Source organism: Lepisosteus oculatus, chromosome 10 (genome assembly GCF_040954835.1).
Source record: "Lepisosteus oculatus isolate fLepOcu1 chromosome 10, fLepOcu1.hap2, whole genome shotgun sequence".
NCBI classification, from domain to species: Eukaryota; Metazoa; Chordata; class Actinopteri; order Semionotiformes; family Lepisosteidae; genus Lepisosteus; species Lepisosteus oculatus.
This window is the reverse complement of record NC_090705.1, coordinates 23,272,092-23,293,058: the sequence shown is the minus strand read 5'-3', so window position 1 is coordinate 23,293,058 and position 20,967 is coordinate 23,272,092. Positions and strand designations below refer to the sequence as shown.

General features: G+C 41.5%; 1 protein-coding gene across 6 annotated transcripts in view; it reads right to left on the bottom strand.

The window, feature by feature from the left end:
- Positions 1-20,967, bottom strand: part of galnt1 (UDP-N-acetyl-alpha-D-galactosamine:polypeptide N-acetylgalactosaminyltransferase 1) — a 202,288-nt gene that overhangs the window by 106,560 nt on the left and 74,761 nt on the right. For 4 of the 6 annotated variants that reach the window (XM_069195004.1, XM_069195000.1, XM_069195003.1 and 1 more), the window contains one exon: positions 4,952-5,139. In XM_069195004.1, the coding sequence (XP_069051105.1) occupies positions 4,952-5,090 (139 nt within the window). In that variant the 5' untranslated portion in view covers positions 5,091-5,139. Of the gene's footprint in view, positions 1-4,951; positions 5,140-15,775; positions 15,878-20,967 lie in introns of all 6 variants that reach the window. The other 2 variants (XM_069195001.1, XM_069195002.1) reach the window with 2 other exon arrangements.

Here is a 20,967-nt window from a genome sequence, read left to right as displayed (position 1 = left end):
TTTTATTCCAAACATTTTTGGGTACTATCTTGAGATGAATACTAATCTACCACAGTTAATCTAAGCAAAAGATTAACTGTGGTAGATTTAGATAAGAAAAACATTTGGAAAACCCTTGACGCACACTGCCCTGCACTGCTGACAGTGCAACACTCTTCATGGGACTGCATTCACTATGAGTCCACTGAGACTCCTCAGCAGAGAGCCCATCCCTGTTTCCTTATCCCAGCAGCTCCTCAAAACGGACGCAGAGCTCGGATCACTGCTTTCACTTTCACACCCCTTCTGGCGTCAGTATTTCCCTCAATCCCCTGGCCTCAGACCCTGCCCACATTACATTTCAACCTCAGCAGATGATTCCGGACTGTGTAATCGTGCACTCATTTCCGCCAAAGCAAAAAAGAAAAGGCAGGGAAAAGGAGCTCATGTCCAACCTCTTAGCCACCTGAAATAATCGACTCCCATCCAATTTGCCATTTTTGTTGAAGGTCTTAACTCGTGGCTTTCAAAAGTCTGTGCGAGCTTTAGCATGAGGTCATGAGGTAAACCACAGGAGTAATGAAGTTTCCAGGGAACAGATCTCCAGAGCCTAGCCTACTGAAAGCACTGACGCTGACCAACATGATGGAATTACATGGTGTGTGAACATATCGAGATATGCCTTGGCTAAGTGTAATGATCTTGTGTTTGATATATGATCTTCGCCTATTCTGCAGTCAAAGTTGTCCACTGGCTGTTTTGTTGAGCAGGTCTAAAGCAAAGCCGTAATACATTAGCCTCACAAGCTGTATGGTATGGGCTCAGTTGCCTAGCAGGGCTGGGGGCAGGATTAACACATCAGCCTCTCGTAGGACACCTGAAAGGGTCACTGGGGAACTCTTCTTGAGTTCCTAAAAAAAAAAGTACAGAAACATTTTTAAAAAATGATTTTTTTAATCAGGACGGGGATTTTGCAGAAACAGAAATGTAAAAACCAAAGCAGAAAATGATGCAACTTTTACAATTTTAGACACTTTAAACACGCAAATAAACATTTAAGCAAAGATCACAGCATGTGGAACAAGAATAATACATAGTGTTGGAAAAAAAATTTTTTTAGCTCTTTAGAGAGGAGAAATTAAGAAAATAGAAAAGAGCTGAACCTCTCGGGGCAAGCACAGCAAGGGTCTGCCTCTCAACCTCATTCAGATGATAAAAACGGGGGAATTTTGCAACTGGCCAAGACTACATTTTGCAAAACGACACAGAAAACCAAGCACAAAACCACAAGAACTCTTTTTACAGATAAACAAAGTGGAAATTTCACAAAGTGTTACTACTGTAGATATTTGTAGGGTAGGAGACCATTTCAGGCCTTTTCTAGCCATAGTGTCTTTTAAGAGGGGGAAAAAGAGAACAAATTTTAATTAGAATTAACTTTTTCTCAGTCAGCAGATCCAGCATACCACCTAGCTGCTGAGCAACAGGAAAATCCAGGAAAGGGAAAGGAAAAGGAATAATGAGGCAGATCGATACAGTGTCAACTCTCTCCATCACCCAGGCTCTCGGCTCAAACAGTGCTTTAGACAAGGGTTCTCATGCCCAGCAATATCACAGACGGGCAAAACTGGCAGCTGGCAATGCATACGGAAACATGTCCATTTTTACATCCTAATGAAGTTTTATTACTCTGTGACTGTCCTCCAGGATTAGTTTGCATTTCTCAATATGAGAGATAGGATGAGGTTTTTTTTTTAGAAGACACTCCATTTCCTTACATGAAAGCCAGTATTTGTCTTTAACCACCACTAAAGTCAAAATACCAGATGGTATAAAGCAAGCGTTCACATCTATATGCATGTAATATACTGTCGAGGCATTAACAATGGGTTTAGCTTCACATTTTACTAAACATAAACTTAATAGGCAATGATTAATGTCCTAAGCAGAAATCGTGCACTGCACATAAGAGCAGATTACTGTTCAAACCCATTATGAAATCAAAGGAGTTCAGATACTGAGAGGGTCCATCATGGTGAACAATTTTTTGAATATCCTCTGCTGCTAGAAATACTCATATCCTCGGCGTAAACCTTACAAGAACGTTTATTTCTCTCTGGGATACCAAATTCTGCTCGACTGAGAAGTGTGATTTGCAACTTAGCAAGAGAACATGATCGTGGATCACAACAGCAGCCCTCTGCTGATCTCTGCTGAATTTGCTAGCTAGTCCATTACAATCATGCTACAGTACGCCTGTGACGATCTGACAAATGCGTGAAACTTGTGGCTGTGCATTGTCATAAAAGGGCAAAGTGTTGCATGAAGAAAAATTGAACATGTGGGGCAAGGATATTGTCTACAGAGGGAAGCACACTCAAGGAGCCATGAATAAGCCCTGCACAACATGACTTGAAGAGTGCATCGATTAGCGTTCAGTTTCTGGTGGAAGGTATCTGTGGCAAGGCAGAGCATGTTGCTCAACGCCAGTTATTCAGCAACACATGAAAAGCACATGCTGATAGCCGACCCCTTCTTCCTGAGGCAGCAGCCTTGCAGTACGAGACCTGATCAGGCCACAGTGATGTCCGGGTGTCTCTGCTCCAATTTGAGATGTTGGAAATTACAGTCTTACTGTACACAAGCTGAACTGGCCACAGTGATGTTCAGGTGTCTGATTCAGTCTGAGACGCTGAACAATGTGACCTTTCTCTACAGGATCTCATCTGGCAACAGCGATGTCCAGGTGTCTATGGTGCAGTTTGAGATGCTTGACAATATTGATCCTGGAGATGCTTCAATCAGACAATTCACATTAATGGCAAACTTGTGGCTGCCCTGGCAACTCTAAGTAACAAGTGCAATCCATTTAGATGTCATTTAGATGTAATACAACTACATAAATGATACTGTAGTCTAGTGCACACCAAAGAGTTTGGCCTCTCAAGAATCTGATTTACCTGTTTTTAACACCCTTAGGGCCTCATGCCTTCTGCCTTGTAGCAGTCATGGAATTTAGTTTCAGCCAAGATTAGTGTAATTTTCCATCACTTAATCACCCTAATCACATCCACTAATGCAAACCATTATACCATACTGTACAGTATATAAACAAATAGTAGGTTTATTCCATGCTGAAAAAAAGAAGAAAGAAAACACAACGTTTCGGCCGTGGAGCCTTCTTCAGGTGTCAGTCTTTTTTTCAGCATGGAATAAACCTATTACTTGTTCCTTTGCAGCCTACGCATGCTGAAGCAGCTACCCACCTGAACCCGTACTGTATATGAAGCGTTACAAATACACAAAGGACTAAGATGGATCATTTTAACTTTTGGTTAACTGATGTCAATATATATTTCTGGGAAATTATTGGAACCAAGGTAGTTTGGTGAGATTTTAACATTTTAATATGTCTGTATATAAAGTGTAAAATAAGGCATTGTGCGTATTGTGACACCAAACACAAGACACAAAAATTAACAGGTCAGCCACTGTGCTGGTTTGTTAAAAGTTGACAAATGTTCTTCATAAAGAAAAAAAAAGAGTACCATCAGCTGGGAAAAACTATTGTGTGCTCTGCCTGTTGTGACTCACTTCTTGTTTATGGCTTTTCCCTCATTCCTGACTCTTTCCCTCCTTTTAACTTCCTGAGCATATTTTTTACTGCTCTGAATTCTGTTGGCAGCAGTATCCTGTACTACAGTACATCCCTGCTCTTTAACTTTGTACAGTGTAAACATAAAATGTATTAAAGTACTGATTAATCAGAGAGCCATACATTATATATCATATCTATCAAAGGAAGAGATAATGCTGAATAAATGGAAAGCAATGTTAGTTATGTTTAACTTGCTAAACTCCATTTCCATGTAAGCTTACAATTCTCTACCACGCAGCTGTTAATAACCCAAAAGGGAAGTTGCTGTGACCTTATTCTTCTTTTTAGCAATATAACAGGCAAAATACGTCAATGTTCCTTCCAAAACAACACAGGGAATTCTAAGCTTAGAGTCTCCAGGGACTCCAAATTACACACTCATTCAGAGCCCGGAATGCCAGGATCTTAAAGACATAGGGAAATAAAAACCAGTAGTATTTTTTTTAGTTTAGCTATTTCATACATATTTATTACATCTGAGGTGAGCAAATCTCCTTTACGGCCAAGTGAACAACATGGTACTTCATATCCAAGTTAAAAATTCATTTAAAAAAACCCCAGCAGTGTATGCATGTCTTTGTTTGCTCAGAGTGCCTCACTTGGAAGGAATGTTAATGGACTAATAGGTGGAAATGTTCCATTTTGACCAGAATTTTTAACCCCATGTTCCAACATCTGCCTTCCGTTCTCGTGTTCTTCAAAGATTCCATAACACCACAAACAAGGCAGGAAAAATAGTCTCACCCAATCTGGCTAAAGTCCAAGCGAGCTTTCTTAATCTGGTTCCACCTACATTGGTCTCGGTTTTAAGTGGAATACATTTTCACTTCTCGAGCTTGTCTGTGGTACCGTGACTTGCCGTCAAAAAAGGCAGTGCTGTGCTATAATGGCAGATGACGTTGCGGTGTGTAGAATGTTCTGGCACCCTTTGGGATTACAAAAATCATTTTACCACACTCAACGTGTGTTAGCCATACAGAATCAGTATCGCCACTCACACAGGTAGCTTTGCTGGGTTCTCTCACAACCTCACAAGGTGGCCGAGAGCTGATGCAGGCCCTGAGCCTGCGCTGAATCGTCACAACTGTTTATTGTGAAAAGAACCCTTTAAAAGTCAAATGCAATCCAAAAATACATATAGTTTTTACAATTATTCAAAGGGGAGCACCGATTTATTCAGTATACCTATGTGTTAGATACACCTGCACATGCGCGCAAAATAAAACTAGTGAACTCCAGATCTTACGCCCACGAAGACAGCAGGAATTCCTTTCCTGCTGTTATCGTGAAATGGGAAAGAAATCAGTATATTACCGTCTCGGCCAGGCAGGCCTCTCTCCTTCTTATCCTCGCATTTGTTGCATTCGCTGAAGTAGAGCAGGATGAACATGTCCAGCATCACCCACACCAGGGAGGTGGCCAGCACCACCTTGCAGTAGGCAAACTTCCTCATGGCGGGCACTGCCAGCCAGTGCTCCTGGGATAGGGCAGGACCCGCACAGCTGCAGGAGAGAGACAGCACAAAGACTCTCAGGGCACATTCGCACAGGTTGGCAAACGAAGAACACACCGTTAACAGGAGACTAAGCAGATTTAAACACTCCAAACCTGCAGGAGGTCAGAAATTTAGTGACCATGAAATAGATAATATCATATACCCTACAATATGATACTACAACATTGAACTCTCTTCTGAACTATTACTGAAAATAACAGATATTTTTTAATGAAAGATGTGTTCCAAAAGTTAATGAAAAAGGCGGAGTGTTGTCATGATTCAGTTACTGAGACCAAGCCCACAGAAAAGGAAGCACTGGGCCCAGTATTTCAGTATTCTGTAACTAAGGCAAGACTTTATTAAGACGTCAAAGATAATTACGGTAGTTGAACAACCACACATGCCAGTCAGTTTCTTGTTTTCTCTAACACTCAATTAGCACTTTCCTTAAAATGCTGTTCCTGAAAATAGAGCTCTTCAATGCTTGTGTGGCCAGTAATAGCAGGCCACTATGCTATCCTCTGAAAGACTAATGTGTATCAATAAGCTCTACCTGCAACAGAGCACTGTCCAAGGATACAGGACAGAACAGAGTTTACCACTTAAACATTGCACAACTAAAAGCACAGCATCCACAAACCCAACAACAAATATTTTTTTCCTCAGTAATTAAAAAATATGAGGATGAAAAGGGAATTTTGATAGTCTTACAGTTTTTTTAATCATTATCATTGCTTTAGAGAATGGCAATAATACCAGAGATCTAAATTCTGCCATAATAAGCTTGTTAGGCTGTCTGTGACAGAGCAAATGCAAGATGTGTGCTGCGATCTGCACCAGGGGGTCCCACTGATCTCTCTCATTAACTTTTAAATTTAAAAAAAGAATTCATTACACTATTTACAATGGTTATGTAGAAACCGATTTAAGTCCCCCCCCCCCTTTTCATGAATACATTAAAACAAAACTTCTAAACAAAATGTTTAAATAATTGCTTGATCTCCTATTGTATGTTTGATTGCTCAGTCTCCTTTGTTATTTTTTTAGCTCTTTGAAAACCGTTGCCAGATTAAAATAATTATAATTCTTCTTGAACTAGAATGTCTTGCAGAATACAAAGCAGCGGGATAAGAGGTTTTCTGCTTTCTCTCGCTCTTAAACCATTATTCCGGGGACTTTTTAATCTCTTGTGGTCATATTAGCAAGCCTGACTCAGACGTAAGGCTTGTGAAAAGGAGTCCTACTTCGTTTTCCAATGGTCTCTGTGAACATTTCTAGAAGGGACTGTGCTTACCAGTAACAACTGAAGGAGAACCAACTGTCCTCCAAGTCTTTTCAAACAAAGGGGAAAGTCTTATTCACAACAGTTCCCAGCTATCTCCACTGAGCTGGAGCATCAGAATATTGTGTATTCAGCCTGCATTCACCCATGGGGTTGGCACTGGTACAATATACTATCAAGTATCACGCATAAGATTTAGAGAACAAAACAGAGAAACAAAAAGCAGAGGACGCAAGCAGAAACTATGTGGAAATATGTTTAAAACCAAGAACAGGAAGGACGTCTTTACACAAAGGGTTGTGGGAGCATGGAACATGCTGCCCAGCATGTTGATATCAAAACCCTGGCTTCTTTCAATAAACAGTTAGATGAGATCCTTGGATCAATTAACTATTAACTATTAATCAGGGTTTTGGGTAAGTCAAATGGCCTCGTCTCATTTATAACATTTCCTATACTCTTAAAAACTCAACATAAAATAAAAACTAAATTTTAAGATATTTTAAAGGCAATTTGAAAATGTCTAAAGAATGCATATCTATAAAGGTACTGTATGTACTTTAATATACCAGTTGCTTCAGCTCCGCCTCATATCTGGTGTAGGGAAAACCGGTTCAGGGACGCCAAATATGTAATCATAGTGGCTCTCTGAAGGCACCAGTTCTGTAGGGTTTGGGCATTTACTGAGACAACTATTAATTGTAGCAGTAAATCACAAAGTTGATTCTTTTGATGGCTTTAGAATCCAACCATGCGACATAACTCAAACAACGCGCACACACAGGTACTAATACACAAGGATACATTTATTAATACATAGAATATGCATGTAAACCTAACAGATCTTATCGAGAGGGTTATCAGAATACAAAAGGTATATATTCAATCAGTTACAAAGTGTTACACATATCAAGAGGACATACGTTCAGTATATCATTCATTTAGACCGTTTCATAAATGAACTTGGTTATAACTTCTACATTAGATACTCGAAACAAGTACATAACTCTTAGGAATTAAATTGATATCAACTGGTTTGGATAACAATTGAATTCTCGAGCTGTAATGCAGTGAAGTTGAATACTCATCCAATTTCTGGGGATTCAGATCTCCTGCGGGCACAAAGAAACAGTTGCAGGCTGTTGCTGTCCAATCCGCACTCTCTGGCTCCGTGCCAGGCTGTGCTGTGCGGCTTGCGACGGTGCGCTGCTGATGCTCACTGTTGGCTTTAACTAGCAAAGTTTGTGCACAGGAGAAAAGATGACTGTGGGTCCCAGCAAGTCAGGAAGAGGACCGGTTCGTTGCTGATGAAGAGCTAGTTCTGAATAGTGATTCAGCTTTCCACAGTTCCGACCTGTTCACGAGGCCTGCTGCTGGTTCCTCTCTGGCAACCTCCACTCTAGACTCTTAGAACAAAGGAAAGTTCTGGCACTCGGACACACTGGCCGTTCCGTGGTTTTCCGGGCTGAGTCTCAGGATGGTCAGGAGGCGCGGTGCGAGAATGTCCTGCCCTTGGGAGCCCTCTGCTCCTGGGCCGTCCTGCCCTGGAATTCTCCTTTGAATTCCCTTTAGAACAGTCCACAGAATCCTCTCCAGAATCTTACTGAATCTTGTTGAATCTGAATCTCCCTTTCTCTGTGTTGCCTGTTTTTACCTGGAGGAACTTCAGCTCATTGATTGGCTGAAAGTTCCATGGGCATCAGAGTCCCACGTGGGTTACTCGGCCCCACCAGTCCCTGATTGGTTGATCAAGGTGAGATATGAGTCACTTAGTCCTGACACTTAGTAATGCAGACCAGATGTCCAACTCCCTAGACAGACAGGCGCCAATGGATGACCATTGATCATGATAGCCAGGCTTAGCTAAGTGCATCCCCCTTTGGGAGCTGTCCTAGGACCTTAAATCACCCTGCACTAATGGTCTCTCTGTGGCTGCACCACAGAGATGAACAGAGAAATGGGGCCTCATTTGGGAAGCTCAGAAACACTTAATTCTGCCTTATTATTAAGCCCCGCCGCTACACTGGAATTAAGATATCCTGGGGCTTGAGTGACTTGACCCCAGAAGTGGATATCGCAGTCTGTTCCGGACAGTGCAGACCTATTAAGAAGTTCTTTAATTTATTCCAAACACTGGCGTCCTCACCTCTTGTACATTTCCCAAATTCAAACTCTGACCCTATTCTCCACTTACCTGCTGTACTACACCACAAGGGGGCAAACATATACTTACAAGGAGTTGCCCTGTTTGTATTCTGACTAAGAGAACAACATAAAAACGAGCCAAAAAAAGAATATTCACCAAACCCAATGAACCCGCATGGAACATCCTCAATTCTCAAAAGTACTCTCGTGGTTCTCAAGAGCGGCTCAGTGAATACACTCCGTCAACAGTGTAACTAAGAAGAAAAATCAACACATACCCAATTAGGCCACACCTGGGAGCTGGCTAATATAGACACAGCTGAGAAATACAGTACAGACTTCTACAAACATGAATATGGTGGGAGACACACCAACTGCACTTCTGGATCACCTGTACTGGGTTAGCAGGCATGAGGGCAGACAGGAAGGGAGACTCCCCAAAATTCTGATTCAACACAGGGTTTTTTATGGTTTAATTTTGTTCAGGGTCATTGTTTAAAAGTAACAGTAACATGTTTGCGGACATGAACTCAAGCTATGCAGACCACCAGGGAGATGAGGGTGGAGGTGAGTTAGAGGATGCAAGGACCAATAAACGTTTATTTAAATACATTTATTTTTACACATTGTTTTACACTACCCTACATATATAAATTAAACTGGATAGGGATGGAAAGGAGACTGGTGGTCATAAGACATAAAGATTACCAAAAAGAGGAGGCCTTCCAGTCTATCTAGCCTGTTGGATAATTGGTAAATGATCCCAGGATCTCTTTGAATGAAGCCAAAAGATCAGCTGGGTAGCTTGTTCTACAAACCCACAGCCCTTCGGGTTACAAAAGTGCATCATGTTCTCCTTCTTAAATGTACTTCCATGTACTATAGATTCCATTTGTGTCCTCTGGTCTGTATTGCACTGTTCAAGAAATCGGTATTGACTCTGTTAATCAAAACCTTGGAGGGTTTTGAATGCTTGCATCAGGGTCCCCTTGTAGTCCTCGCTGCTCAACAATAAAAAGGTTCTGTGCGTTCAGCTCAGTTCCTTTATTAAAATTTAGAAGTGTCATTCTGAATTTGGTGTGCAAGCTCTGGAGGCACTATGCTGTAAGTTGGGGTGCCTGTTGTGTCCTAACCACAGGAGAGCTCATTTTAGTGAAGTGCTTTCATCAGTGAAATGCACAAAAGCCCCAGTAAGAACGTGCGTGTCTACTGCACTGGAAAACCCAGATACAGGCTATAGTGCTCAAGTATTACTTTATCAGGAGCTTCATGATTTTCAAAGCAATTGACATACCCCTTACAGTTGCTCCCATCTGTGTGCTGGCACGGAGCAAAACCAAGGCAAAGACCTACTAGGTGGACTGTAAATATTTTATTTTTTCCCATTGCTTCTCACTCATCAAACCCGTGAAGATCACAGTTAATGAGAGCTGTCCACTGCCAGCCCACAATTTCAGGACTGCTCCACTACCTCCTGTATTAAGCAAAGATTAATTCTGTTCAAACTAACCTTTACTGAGATTCGTGCAAATGTCACTGTGCAGCAAGCAATAAAACCTATCCCTTCTCTCCTCGGTTTAATTGTGTGGGACTATTCAATTACTCTCCTGCAGAAGGGAAACTGACACACAGCCAAACACAGTAGGAAACGTCACTGAAGGTCCACTGGTGACAACAGATTCTCTTCTTCTTGTTGTTTTTCGTTGGCTATTGCTGTATTCTTTGATAAGCCCTTTCCACAAACTCTCAGATAATGGCATGCAACAGAACTGGAGCCACGAGGGCAGTTCAATCATTTCAATCACGCAAGAGTCACAGCTTTTTTACTCTGGTTACAGAGAGCCCTTTCCCTGCCAGGATGGAGCTTTGCTGTGTTTATATTGTTGCTGGCGATTAATTTAGGGGGGTTTGAATTGTGATGGATGAGCTAGGAGCTGCTGAGCAACAGAGGAGAAGGAATATGGAGCCACGCTGTGCAAAACTGGTATCAGACGACTGTTGGAGTGCGACTCCACTGCTTTAATCGGTCAACCAACAGGGTGAGGTTCCGATGGCCTGTAGCTACCTGACCAGCTAAAATCGCCTCCTCTCGTTTCTTACTGTGTGTCATGCAGGATGAGATTAAGTTTGAAAGAGTGGTAGTGTCGCACGATTGGCATCCAGGTTGTGTAGCACTGCATTTTTCCACAGCTCACCGATTTGCAGATAGACTTCATTAGAAGGATTAGAACAGATGTTTAGCATAGCGCAGTAGCAGAAGTCATCAGTATGTGTGTGCAAGGAAAGATACCGTAGCTGGTTTAAGTAAATTATGGAGAGCACCAACTCTGGGCCTAGAGAGGATTGCTGGCTTGAGTAAAGACCTTTCCACTATTAAAAGCAAAGTCCAACACTCACAAATCACAAAAGGAAACCGAACACGTAAGAACTGAGCTAAATCTTTACGAGAAATAAACCTCTAAACTTTTCATTAGTGTGCATCTAAAACAAAGCACAGACCTCTACAGAGAAACTTGCAAACAAAGTGCACTAAAAAAACCTTATTCAAGACGTGGTTTCACGAGACAGTGTCCTTCTGTGCCCAGCTATGACAGTTTGGTCCAACAGTATCGCTATCACTCTGCAAGGTCCATCTCAGTGACACATACCTCCCACCCTCCCCTCCCACCACCAGGTTTTCATCCCTCTGATTCTCAAACTGTTCTCACTGTAGCTTTTACACCCTCAGGAAGCCCAGAAGCTGTGTCATTACCCTTGATCTCCTTGCTGCTCAGAGGACCTCCAACAACACACTAAGCTACACAGAGCTCCCAGCAATTAAGACACACACTTCAAATCACCCAGTGAATTAGAGTTCAGTGAATGGTTAGAAACAAAATACCTTTAGTCTGTTTCCTGATAAGCTATTCCTTTCCTAGGAGATCCAACTGGTCTGTTCAGAAGCTTATTAACAGCAAAGAATGAGCCGACAACAGCATTACTGAAAAAAGGACTTCATTCTTTCAGCTGCTGATTTTGTATTTTCAGTTCCTGATTACAAAGAAATATTATGCCAGGTTATGTCCTTCTCACTAAAAAGTCTTGAAAACATTTGTGAATAAAATACATTCAATTTTTTGAAAGCTAGTTTCACTTAGTTAAAACAGTGCTACTTTGTGCAAACATTATTCTTTTATTTTCAGAAACAAACACAGAAAGAGAAAAAGACCAATGAAAAAGATAAGGAACAAGGTTATTACACAATTTCTCTTCTTGTTTTCTTATTCTTTACTTATGATGTGGCAAAAGTAACGTTTTATCTCTGTTGAGACTCATGATCATAAAAACATGTGTAAACCAGGAATCTACATGCTAAAGCACAATAATTGTTGTGACTTTTTAAGAGTTTTTTGTTTTGCCATTGTTAGAGCAAATGTGCACAGTGTCTAAATGGAGGAGAGTACAATTCCCAACCATTCCCAACTGTTTGCAACTAAATAACATGGCTCTTAATTAAGTCAATCATATCCTCAATCACATCACCACGCAGTCTCCAGTGTCTATGCAACAACACATATGGCCCATTATTTCACAACACATCAGCAACTGTGAAAAGCAAAGAAAAAAACTGTTTGCGACAAACAAATGAATTACATTTCAGCAGAGCACTCACTGTAAATCTCTGCAGTTTTCTTTGCATCTCACAACAGTTTGAGGTTCTAAACTCAGTGCTTAACAAGAGTTAGACAAGTGACAAACCTAGCTTCCTGGCCTGAATCGACAAACATTGTGGTTTCCTTCAACCACACAATTTCGGGTGAGCATCACTAAAACAGTGGAAGCTTCATGAAAAAACAAAACAATGTCCGTGGGGAAACCAAATTCTTATCTGTTAGTATTTGCAGTTGAGTTTTGCACTGCAATTGTTTTGTACTAGGAGTGAACAACCTGACTGAAGTGTGCAGAGTCATGTCATGAAGAGCCCTGACACCATCCACAAGTTTCGATGAGAAGGGATTTAACGAAATGTAACGTCTTTACTGTGCATAATTTACTTCAAGTCCCAGCAAGCAGATTTACTCTGCTGAATCCTCCACCTGAGGTAATATTTACTTGTCTTGAACTGTGTAAGCATTCAGTTTCTCTCAAGGCAGTATAATCCAGCTCGAGCTAGGAGGTTCTTTTTATTGTCTGGAAAGAGCTGCAGGGATTCAGACACCACTCTGACACCCTAGAGAGATTATTACTGTTATTACTGCATCTGACTGGTACCGCTTTCCAAAGCAATGGGGCAATTAATACCCATTTACACAACTGGGCATTTTACTGGAGCAGTCTGAGTAATGGGCCGTGCTCAGGGATCAGTAGTGGCTGGCCATTCGGGATTTTAACCCACAGCCTTCCAGTTCCAAGGCCAGAGCCCTGACCTCACCACTGATTTGAAAAGAAATGACTAGCACCACTGAAAGGGTCAATGAAATCCCCAAAACAACCTCTTCACTTGTTTTGCTATATATGGCTTGGAATAAAATAAAAAATTCACAAGATCAGATGATATAACACATTCTGAGATACAAATAGCATATTTGACCCATTAAAATAACTACGCATGCCACACCAGCAACTTTTAGGGCTGAAAAGCCTTGAGTTTGTGGTTTACAATCAAACCGGTTCCATCTCTATATCCCCAAAGTGAACATGACTCCTGTGTTGTTGAAGAACTCAGATTACTGCACTGATGCTCTGTCTGGGCATCTGCCTCCTACAGGACCACAGACCACTGAGTCGGGCAAACGCTGGCTCACGGCATCAGAGCAGGAAAGCAAGTCGGTCTGAGGAAGCCCAAAAAAAAGCTGTGAATTTGTTGTTGTTTTTTTAAATCAACACAGCTTCATTTAAAATGGGCAACTTTTCCTACTGGAGTAGGGTACATGGTAACACTACGACACCATTCGCCAACAAAGGGGAGGGTGAGGAGATTTTGAACCGGGAGTCAGCTGAGGCCCTGTTTCACTCCTGCAGCCGCACCCCAGGGACACTGGCTTCACGCCTCTCGACCAAAAGGGCCTCACCGAGAGCCACCATGTCGCCCACGGTAACACAATGAGATAAGGAAAGCAAACAGGAAGGCTGTGCAGTAAGCGTCTTTCCAGAGAGGCCTTTTCTTGCTGGAGACAGCTTTGCTCTCGGCAGTGGGCAAAAACATGCCGTGGCCTGGAGCCAAGCATCCCGATGGCTCTGTAAATATTAACACAGAGGAGGCATCAACCACAGTCAAGCTGGAATGCAGAGAGCACAGCGGCAGAGGCTGGCAGGGAGCCATGTGCCCGAAATGGCACAGCTACACTCCCCCTGCTGGCTTAACGAGAAGCAGGACTCGGTGTTGGGCACAACCCCACCCCTGTGCGCCTCTTCATCTTCACTGCCATGCCCCTGAAGAATACCACACACCACACACAAACGCACTTTACTGGCATTAATGCGACAAACACGCACCACTTCTGATCAATGAAATATAAGTAGTCTGTGCATTGTTACTATGCTACGTCTTAAAACCAATTTCCTCCAATATTTCATAATTTAAAACCATAATGCCTTACACAAATAACTTATAATTTACTAAAAGTAATGTTCCCCAGTGCCACTTAGGACAACATTCAAATAACTCAAGTTAATATTCATAGGCTTCATGAATACAGCCTTTGTTGTGAAAACAAACAACAAACTAAATAAAATGCCTTTTTTTACAGCGATCAACCCAGAATATTACTCTTTGGAATGTAGAATTTATGTCCTAATGAGCATGAGGAATTTGATACACAGATGTTCTGCAGCACATTCCTACACTGGCCATCACAGTGTGCTGCACTGCCTTTACTTTGACATATGGGCCTTTAGAAGAATATTCAGTTATTTCAGCCCTTTGCTTTGCAAGGGCAGAGAATTTATTCTGCAAACAGCATGAAGGAAGATGACTAGAAAGCTCACAGGAAAGAAATATACTGTAAATGTTTTTTTGGCTGTCACCTTTCTGGCCATAACTCATTATCGCCATCCATTTGCAGGAATCTTTCTGTGTCTATTTAAACCGGCAAAATCTCTGAGCATCCCCTCCAGTGTCAACAGCTCAATAGAAAGAGAAAAATGCAGCAGGATCCCTCCCCTTGCAAAGAAAGATGGCCCACATCTATCTTGCTGTTTAAAATAATTATTCTTCCTGGGCAGAGCAGTGGCTGCAAGCCAAGGGCAGCTTTTCATTATACTTAATCTAAAGACAAGGAAATCTTTACAGTGTCAGGAGCTGTTAACGTTAGAGAGCAGACTGCCTGGACAAACACAGGCCAGCTCCTACCTTAAAACAGACTCAGAGGATGAATCTGAATGTGTGGGTTCAGAAAAAAAGACCAAAAGCAATTAAATAACCCAAAAGTACTAGTGTGTTAACACCTGCTCGGTTTTCCAAGTGACAGGGATAAACTTTGAAGGGAACTGATAAAGACATCTGTATCATTGAGCCAACCCTACTCAAGCACCTCTGAAGTCATTAGAATGCAGCCTGCCTGGCTTTGTCAGGCTAAGAAATCAAATTATCTTCTTACTGTAGTGTGTCCCCCAGGGGAGAAACACAGTAAAGTGTATGCCATTTCACATTTCCAAGAAATCTACATTTCCGTGCACTATGTGAGGCACCCCACACTTTCTTTTCAACTGAAGAGCTCACAGAAAGACCATGCCGTTTGTGCTTACTTCTCTGCACAGATTACATGAAGCTTGACCAAAGACTAGTTTTCTGAAAGGCTTTCTAGACCGTAAACAGAATACAGAGCCGCTTGCTTCCAAACTGAGCTCTGTGTTTGTACAATACAAAGTCATGCTGGCCAGAACTGTTTTCACACACAGCGGTAACATTGGAGATGCTTCAAATTCAAATCGACACATTTTACACAAGTAACCCTACTGCTATTCACACTTCCTACTTTATCTGAGACTCAAAAGTAAAATTCTGAAATTAGACATCTGCAGATTCAGAGTCTAACCACTTACACTGCACTATTAGGCAAGAATTTGGCAAATGCAGGTCAGGCTACAGTCAAGGATGTCACAGGCCCAGATATCTCCAATTCTAACTCCATATTTGACTTAACTATTTTCCCTTATGTGTGTATGAAAAGGGTACTTGTGAAAAACATTGATGAAACACATTAGTAAAGGCCCCACCAGAAACCCAACATACGATTTAATTGCCTCGATGTCTTACTAAGACAGGATCTGGCTTGGCAGGGAGATCCCAGGCCACCGCTCTATCCGTAGAACCCCGGCACTGTGGAATGTTGTGCTGTGGAAAAATCGCTAAGGTTACCAAAACAGAGGTATTTTGTTTTCTACTAGATTAAATACAAATAAATTGCTTTGTGGCAACTTTGCAGCCAACAGAAGCCATCCCTGCAGCCTTTCCTCAAATAGCTCGAGGTTATAATCCCAACACGTGAAAGCAGAGAATGTCAATAATAAATGAAGGCGCAGCGGGGGTCTGTTCCAGAGGGCGACAGTGTGCCGAGGCCAGTCTCCCAGAGCGCACAGGCCTGTGTGTGCAGGTACCCTGGGAGGAAGGACAGCACGGCGAGGGGATTCTTCTTCCTGTAATTCAATCTTCCGACAGTCTCTCGGGAATGGAAACAGTCAATATTGATTGACTGAGATGACTGTTTTGGCACAACGTCTCAATAAAATGATGCAACATAAATCTCAAAGCACTTTCAAGCATTGATATTCAATCCTTTGTTTAAATCCTGAAAAGACACTAAAACCAAATGTTAACTCAGGGCTGATTAAGCACTGTTCCCATAATGGAGCACATTATTTCTCATAAAATCTGGTTTCTACGCTTTACAATATATTTTTTCCACGAAATGCACAGTAGAACTAAAGTTCAATTTGTATTCTGATTTCTCTTATTTATGAATTTAAAGACAGCTAATCCACTTTGCTACATTGTTTCTAGGTTATGCCGCATTGTACAATATATATGAATCAAGTGCCATCAAGTTTTTTTAATTAAACAAGACCACCTTGTCTGCACTGTGACTGCTTAATCCTTGAAATCTCAAACAACAGCATTGTAAACAAAAATTTCCTGTTCTTACATTTCAAAACCTCTCAGCTGCATCTCCAAAACAAAATACTTGTTTGCTGTGAAATACGTAACCAGCTGTAGCTAGAACTGATTGAGTGCTCAGTATTTCCCCATGCAGAACATGACAAATTTGACTGCTCTAGACTCATCGGATGTGCTGCACATTATATGAAGACAGTACAGCATAACACAGACGCTAAAAAAAGATATGCCTTCCATGTCAGGGAATCTCAGCGTTTCTTCTTACAAACAATCAAGAGAACCAGGAGGTATTCTGTGGTCATGCTAAAAACTAACTGCTATCCTCATTCATCAGCATCACTGTGCCTTATAGTAGGTTCAAATCCTACAAAGAAGCCATCTACAGTAGCACACAGACAGGAGAGACCGGTGGAGATGCAGGAAAACCTGAAATCAGAGCTGTGGGATGGGAAGGATTTATACAAAAGGAGGTGCCCTCCCTCGCTCATCCAGTACATGATCATGAAGCTGGATACAACACATATAAAAAACACACATGCATGCGAGCATGAAAGATACAGGTCTTTCCAGCACTCCTAAAAGCAGCAGGCGTCAAAACCAGATCAAACAATTAAGAGTTAATTACATGTGGCTGGAATTTTCCATGATTCACACAGGCTTTCTGTACAGTCCAAATCATTACAATTTCTCTATTCTATACCCTCTGTTCCAGCTATGAACTCACATCTATTTATTTTTCCAGCTCCAGGTAACCTCCTAATTACCCAGACTGGAAGAGATTTCTATGCTTCTCGGCCTTATTTCAGCATGCAAGGGGGAGGGAAACACTGAGGAATTCTAAACATACTAGATCCTAAATGGACAGGATTACAAACTCTTTCATTGTCTCTCCTGTTCACACAGTGCCATGGGCATTTATGTACAACAAGATTTTTAGTACAGATGTGATACATTCCCTCATTTCACCTGCGACCAGACGTTACCTATTCCTATGCTTTGCCACACAACCATTCTGAGCCCGTATGAAAGATCATTACTGTCACTGAGAGAAGACCTGAGAGACTGAGGTCAGAACTCTGAACTGCCATCTAGGCCCCCTGGAGCCTGGCCATTTAACACAATCTCACAGGCATTTATAAACCAGCTGCCTCAGTTCAGCAGCCTTTGTGGACAAAAAAAGACACAGAAGCAGACAGCACTGACTTCATTACTAGCCTCAATTGTCTAGGTGCTGCTCTGACTCAATGCGCAATACCCCTGACAGACGATTGTTTTGCTATTTTCAGGAAAGACACCAGCTGTAGGTCCCAGCAGAGCAAGGTGCTGACTTGATTCAAGGTTCAATAATGGGAACAAGAGACAAACCAGGAAGAGATGAAAATGTGCAAAACATGAGGCATCAGGATGTGATAACGTCCTAGGAAGAAACCCTCCCACTGTCTATAAAAGCTAAGGTATCTGGTGGTCAGTAAACAAAGATATGCTAAAAATAAATAAATAGTTTCAGGTCCTCATTGCTAAAATGTGAAAAGGTGCTATCTGAGCTCCAGGGGACATCTTGTCCATGTATTAGCCATGATCAATTAATTAAGAATTCAGTCTCCCAGGTTTGTTGTACATGATTGCATGTTACATCTATGCTAATGATTTCCTATTATATTAAAAGAGACCTTTAATGCTATCACACTGAAAGGTCAGCAGATATCAAGAGTGCAATCCTACCGGCAATAAAGCAGCAAAAGGTCACCTTTCTGCTGAATGATGTCGGGCTCCTTGGCAAACTGCTTGAGCGCTACGGAAAATCTCTGGAGTTTTCTGCGGAACTCTTGATTCCAGGAGCTGATATACAGCTGCCCTCCAGTGCAGAAACCCAGCACCTCCATTTGTTTGACAGACGGTTTGATTTCTGTCAAATAAACTAAGCCCTCTGTAGAGCTGGGCTCTGGTCATGATGACATCACTATGCTGACATCACTAGGACACTGACTACGCTACAATGATATCACTACACTTAGAAGTCTTGAAAAATTGCAAAATACAGATATAAATATGGAATAGTAGTGTGGGACATATGGAGTACCTATATACAACTTGTATACCAAACCATCTATTTTTTAATATATGCATGCCACATTATTGCAATCAAGAACGCTTATCAACAGCTGTCCTACAGGGCTTACACGCCTATGGCACATGTTGTATTACCACCCATCTGAGAAAGGAAAATAAACATTCCAAACAACAGAATAGGTTAAATCGGTAAAATAATGAATCCTCCCAATGATTCGGCACAACAACGCATGGAATTGATAGCTTCAGACCTGATCCGGGAGTATTAACTACCAGAACACCAGTATGTTTGAATCAACTGTATTTTGTGTTAACAGCTGTGATGTTGAGGCTGCTCATTTTCACATAGCAAAATACAAGATGATACAATTTGTTTTTGTAGCTCACAGACACAAAAATGGACAGGGGAGAAAAAAAAAGCTACATCCTGCCTAGAAGCTGCAGCACTCACAACACGCACTGTCATCAGTGCCTTCGGTAATGCCGCCTCGGAACACTATGGTTCAGCGTTAGTGCGCAATGAACAGTTTAGCCCATGAAAAAACAATCACATATGCTGAGGCTCCAGTGCTGTCTTGCGCATTGAAACTCTGGGGACCAGCCAGGAGAACTGGCATTTCAGCCAGCTGTGATGAAAAGCACGCAGAGTTATGGGTCTAGTCAATGCACTTAGTTACTTCCTGAACTGAAACCCAGATAAGAAAAACAGGGAGAATATATATATATACAGTACAGAGTATTGGGTCAGCTCTCTCATCTTGACACTCTGATATATCACAGCCACTCACCTGTTTATATCTGAGCTCAGATAGCTGATTCACCTCCTGCTGCAGAAAGACATCAATTTCTTCTTTGAGCAACTTGTCAAAAAGAGCCACAGGCCAACTTGTTAAATCTGATGACCTCCTTGTAATACAGCACTGTACTGATTTTCAACATAGACCAAAGGTTCTTATTCCCTTTCTCTGATACTTAAACCTGAGCTACTCTCTCTGATATGGTGTAGTGAACAGAAGCATCTCTCAACCCAGGGAATCAAATACAAAAACAGGAAAAACTGAATTACAAACAGTGGTGTCATATAATAAGAGGTTTTACATAAAATGTTATGAGCTGAATTAGCTTGCTATTACAAAATGCTTAAAATATATTACACAATGCTTACAAATATTAAAAACCTCTAAATGCATTCAGATCTCTAAGATAGCACAATAAAACTGAATCGCTTCTATATGTTGGGGTTTTTATATAAGTGCATCTGTCAGCACTGTAAACATAGAGCTTGGCACTCATCTCTAATGGAAGAAATTATATATAGGAATGGAAATAAAAAAATAATATACAACAAATAGCTGTGGCCAGTTTCAATTCAAAACAGATGGTCTTTTTAATTCAATTATATATTTTGTAAAATGGCTGTGCATTTAAAGTTACACATGCGTAAGTGGAAATAAGTCCAATTCACTCACTCAAGCCCTTGCAATTCAATTTTGTCTTCAGAAGAATCCAGATTTATCTAGGCCATTTCCGCTTTATCAGCTGCAAAGTAGTTTAAGAGATTACCGGTGTGATTTTACTAGTAATGTACAGTATTTTTTTTTACTTTCCATTTAGTTTTCCAGTTTTCTTGGCATACAGAAAATGTTTCATTTACTCATCTGTTCGAAAGCAGCTGGGAATGCAGCCTTAATAAAATCATGTCCCTTTTATTCTAGAAGTCACAGAAAAATCCCCCTGACATCGCTATGTTCTTGCCAGCTGCAGTGGCTTTCAGTTGTCATCCGCGCACAGGACACAAAAGGACAGCCATCACATGTAACGCTTTTTCAGGCCTCAACGCAGCCACTTGGGACTGTCCTTCCCCTTGGAATCTGACCGACGGCACACATTACCTCACCGAGTGTCTAACAAGCGCTGGCACTTTGAAGCCTCCACTAATTCAGGAAAGCCAGATCTACCGTGTTTATCCCCTTGACTAAAGAGGGAACATAAGAATGTCTCTGACACGCAGTTCTGAAGGACTTGTGGCAGCGCACACATGTGCAGTGTACAAATCCAGTGCGTCTTAACGAAAACAAAGAAAAAGGATCATATGTTCCCAAGACCCCAAAAAAAAACGCTCACAACAAAAATATCTACAAACATCATGTTCAACCTGTACCTATGGCCACAGAATCCGAATCAAGCAGTAAACTGCCAGGAGGGAAGAGTGAGCACAGGGGCCACTCCTGTGTATTACA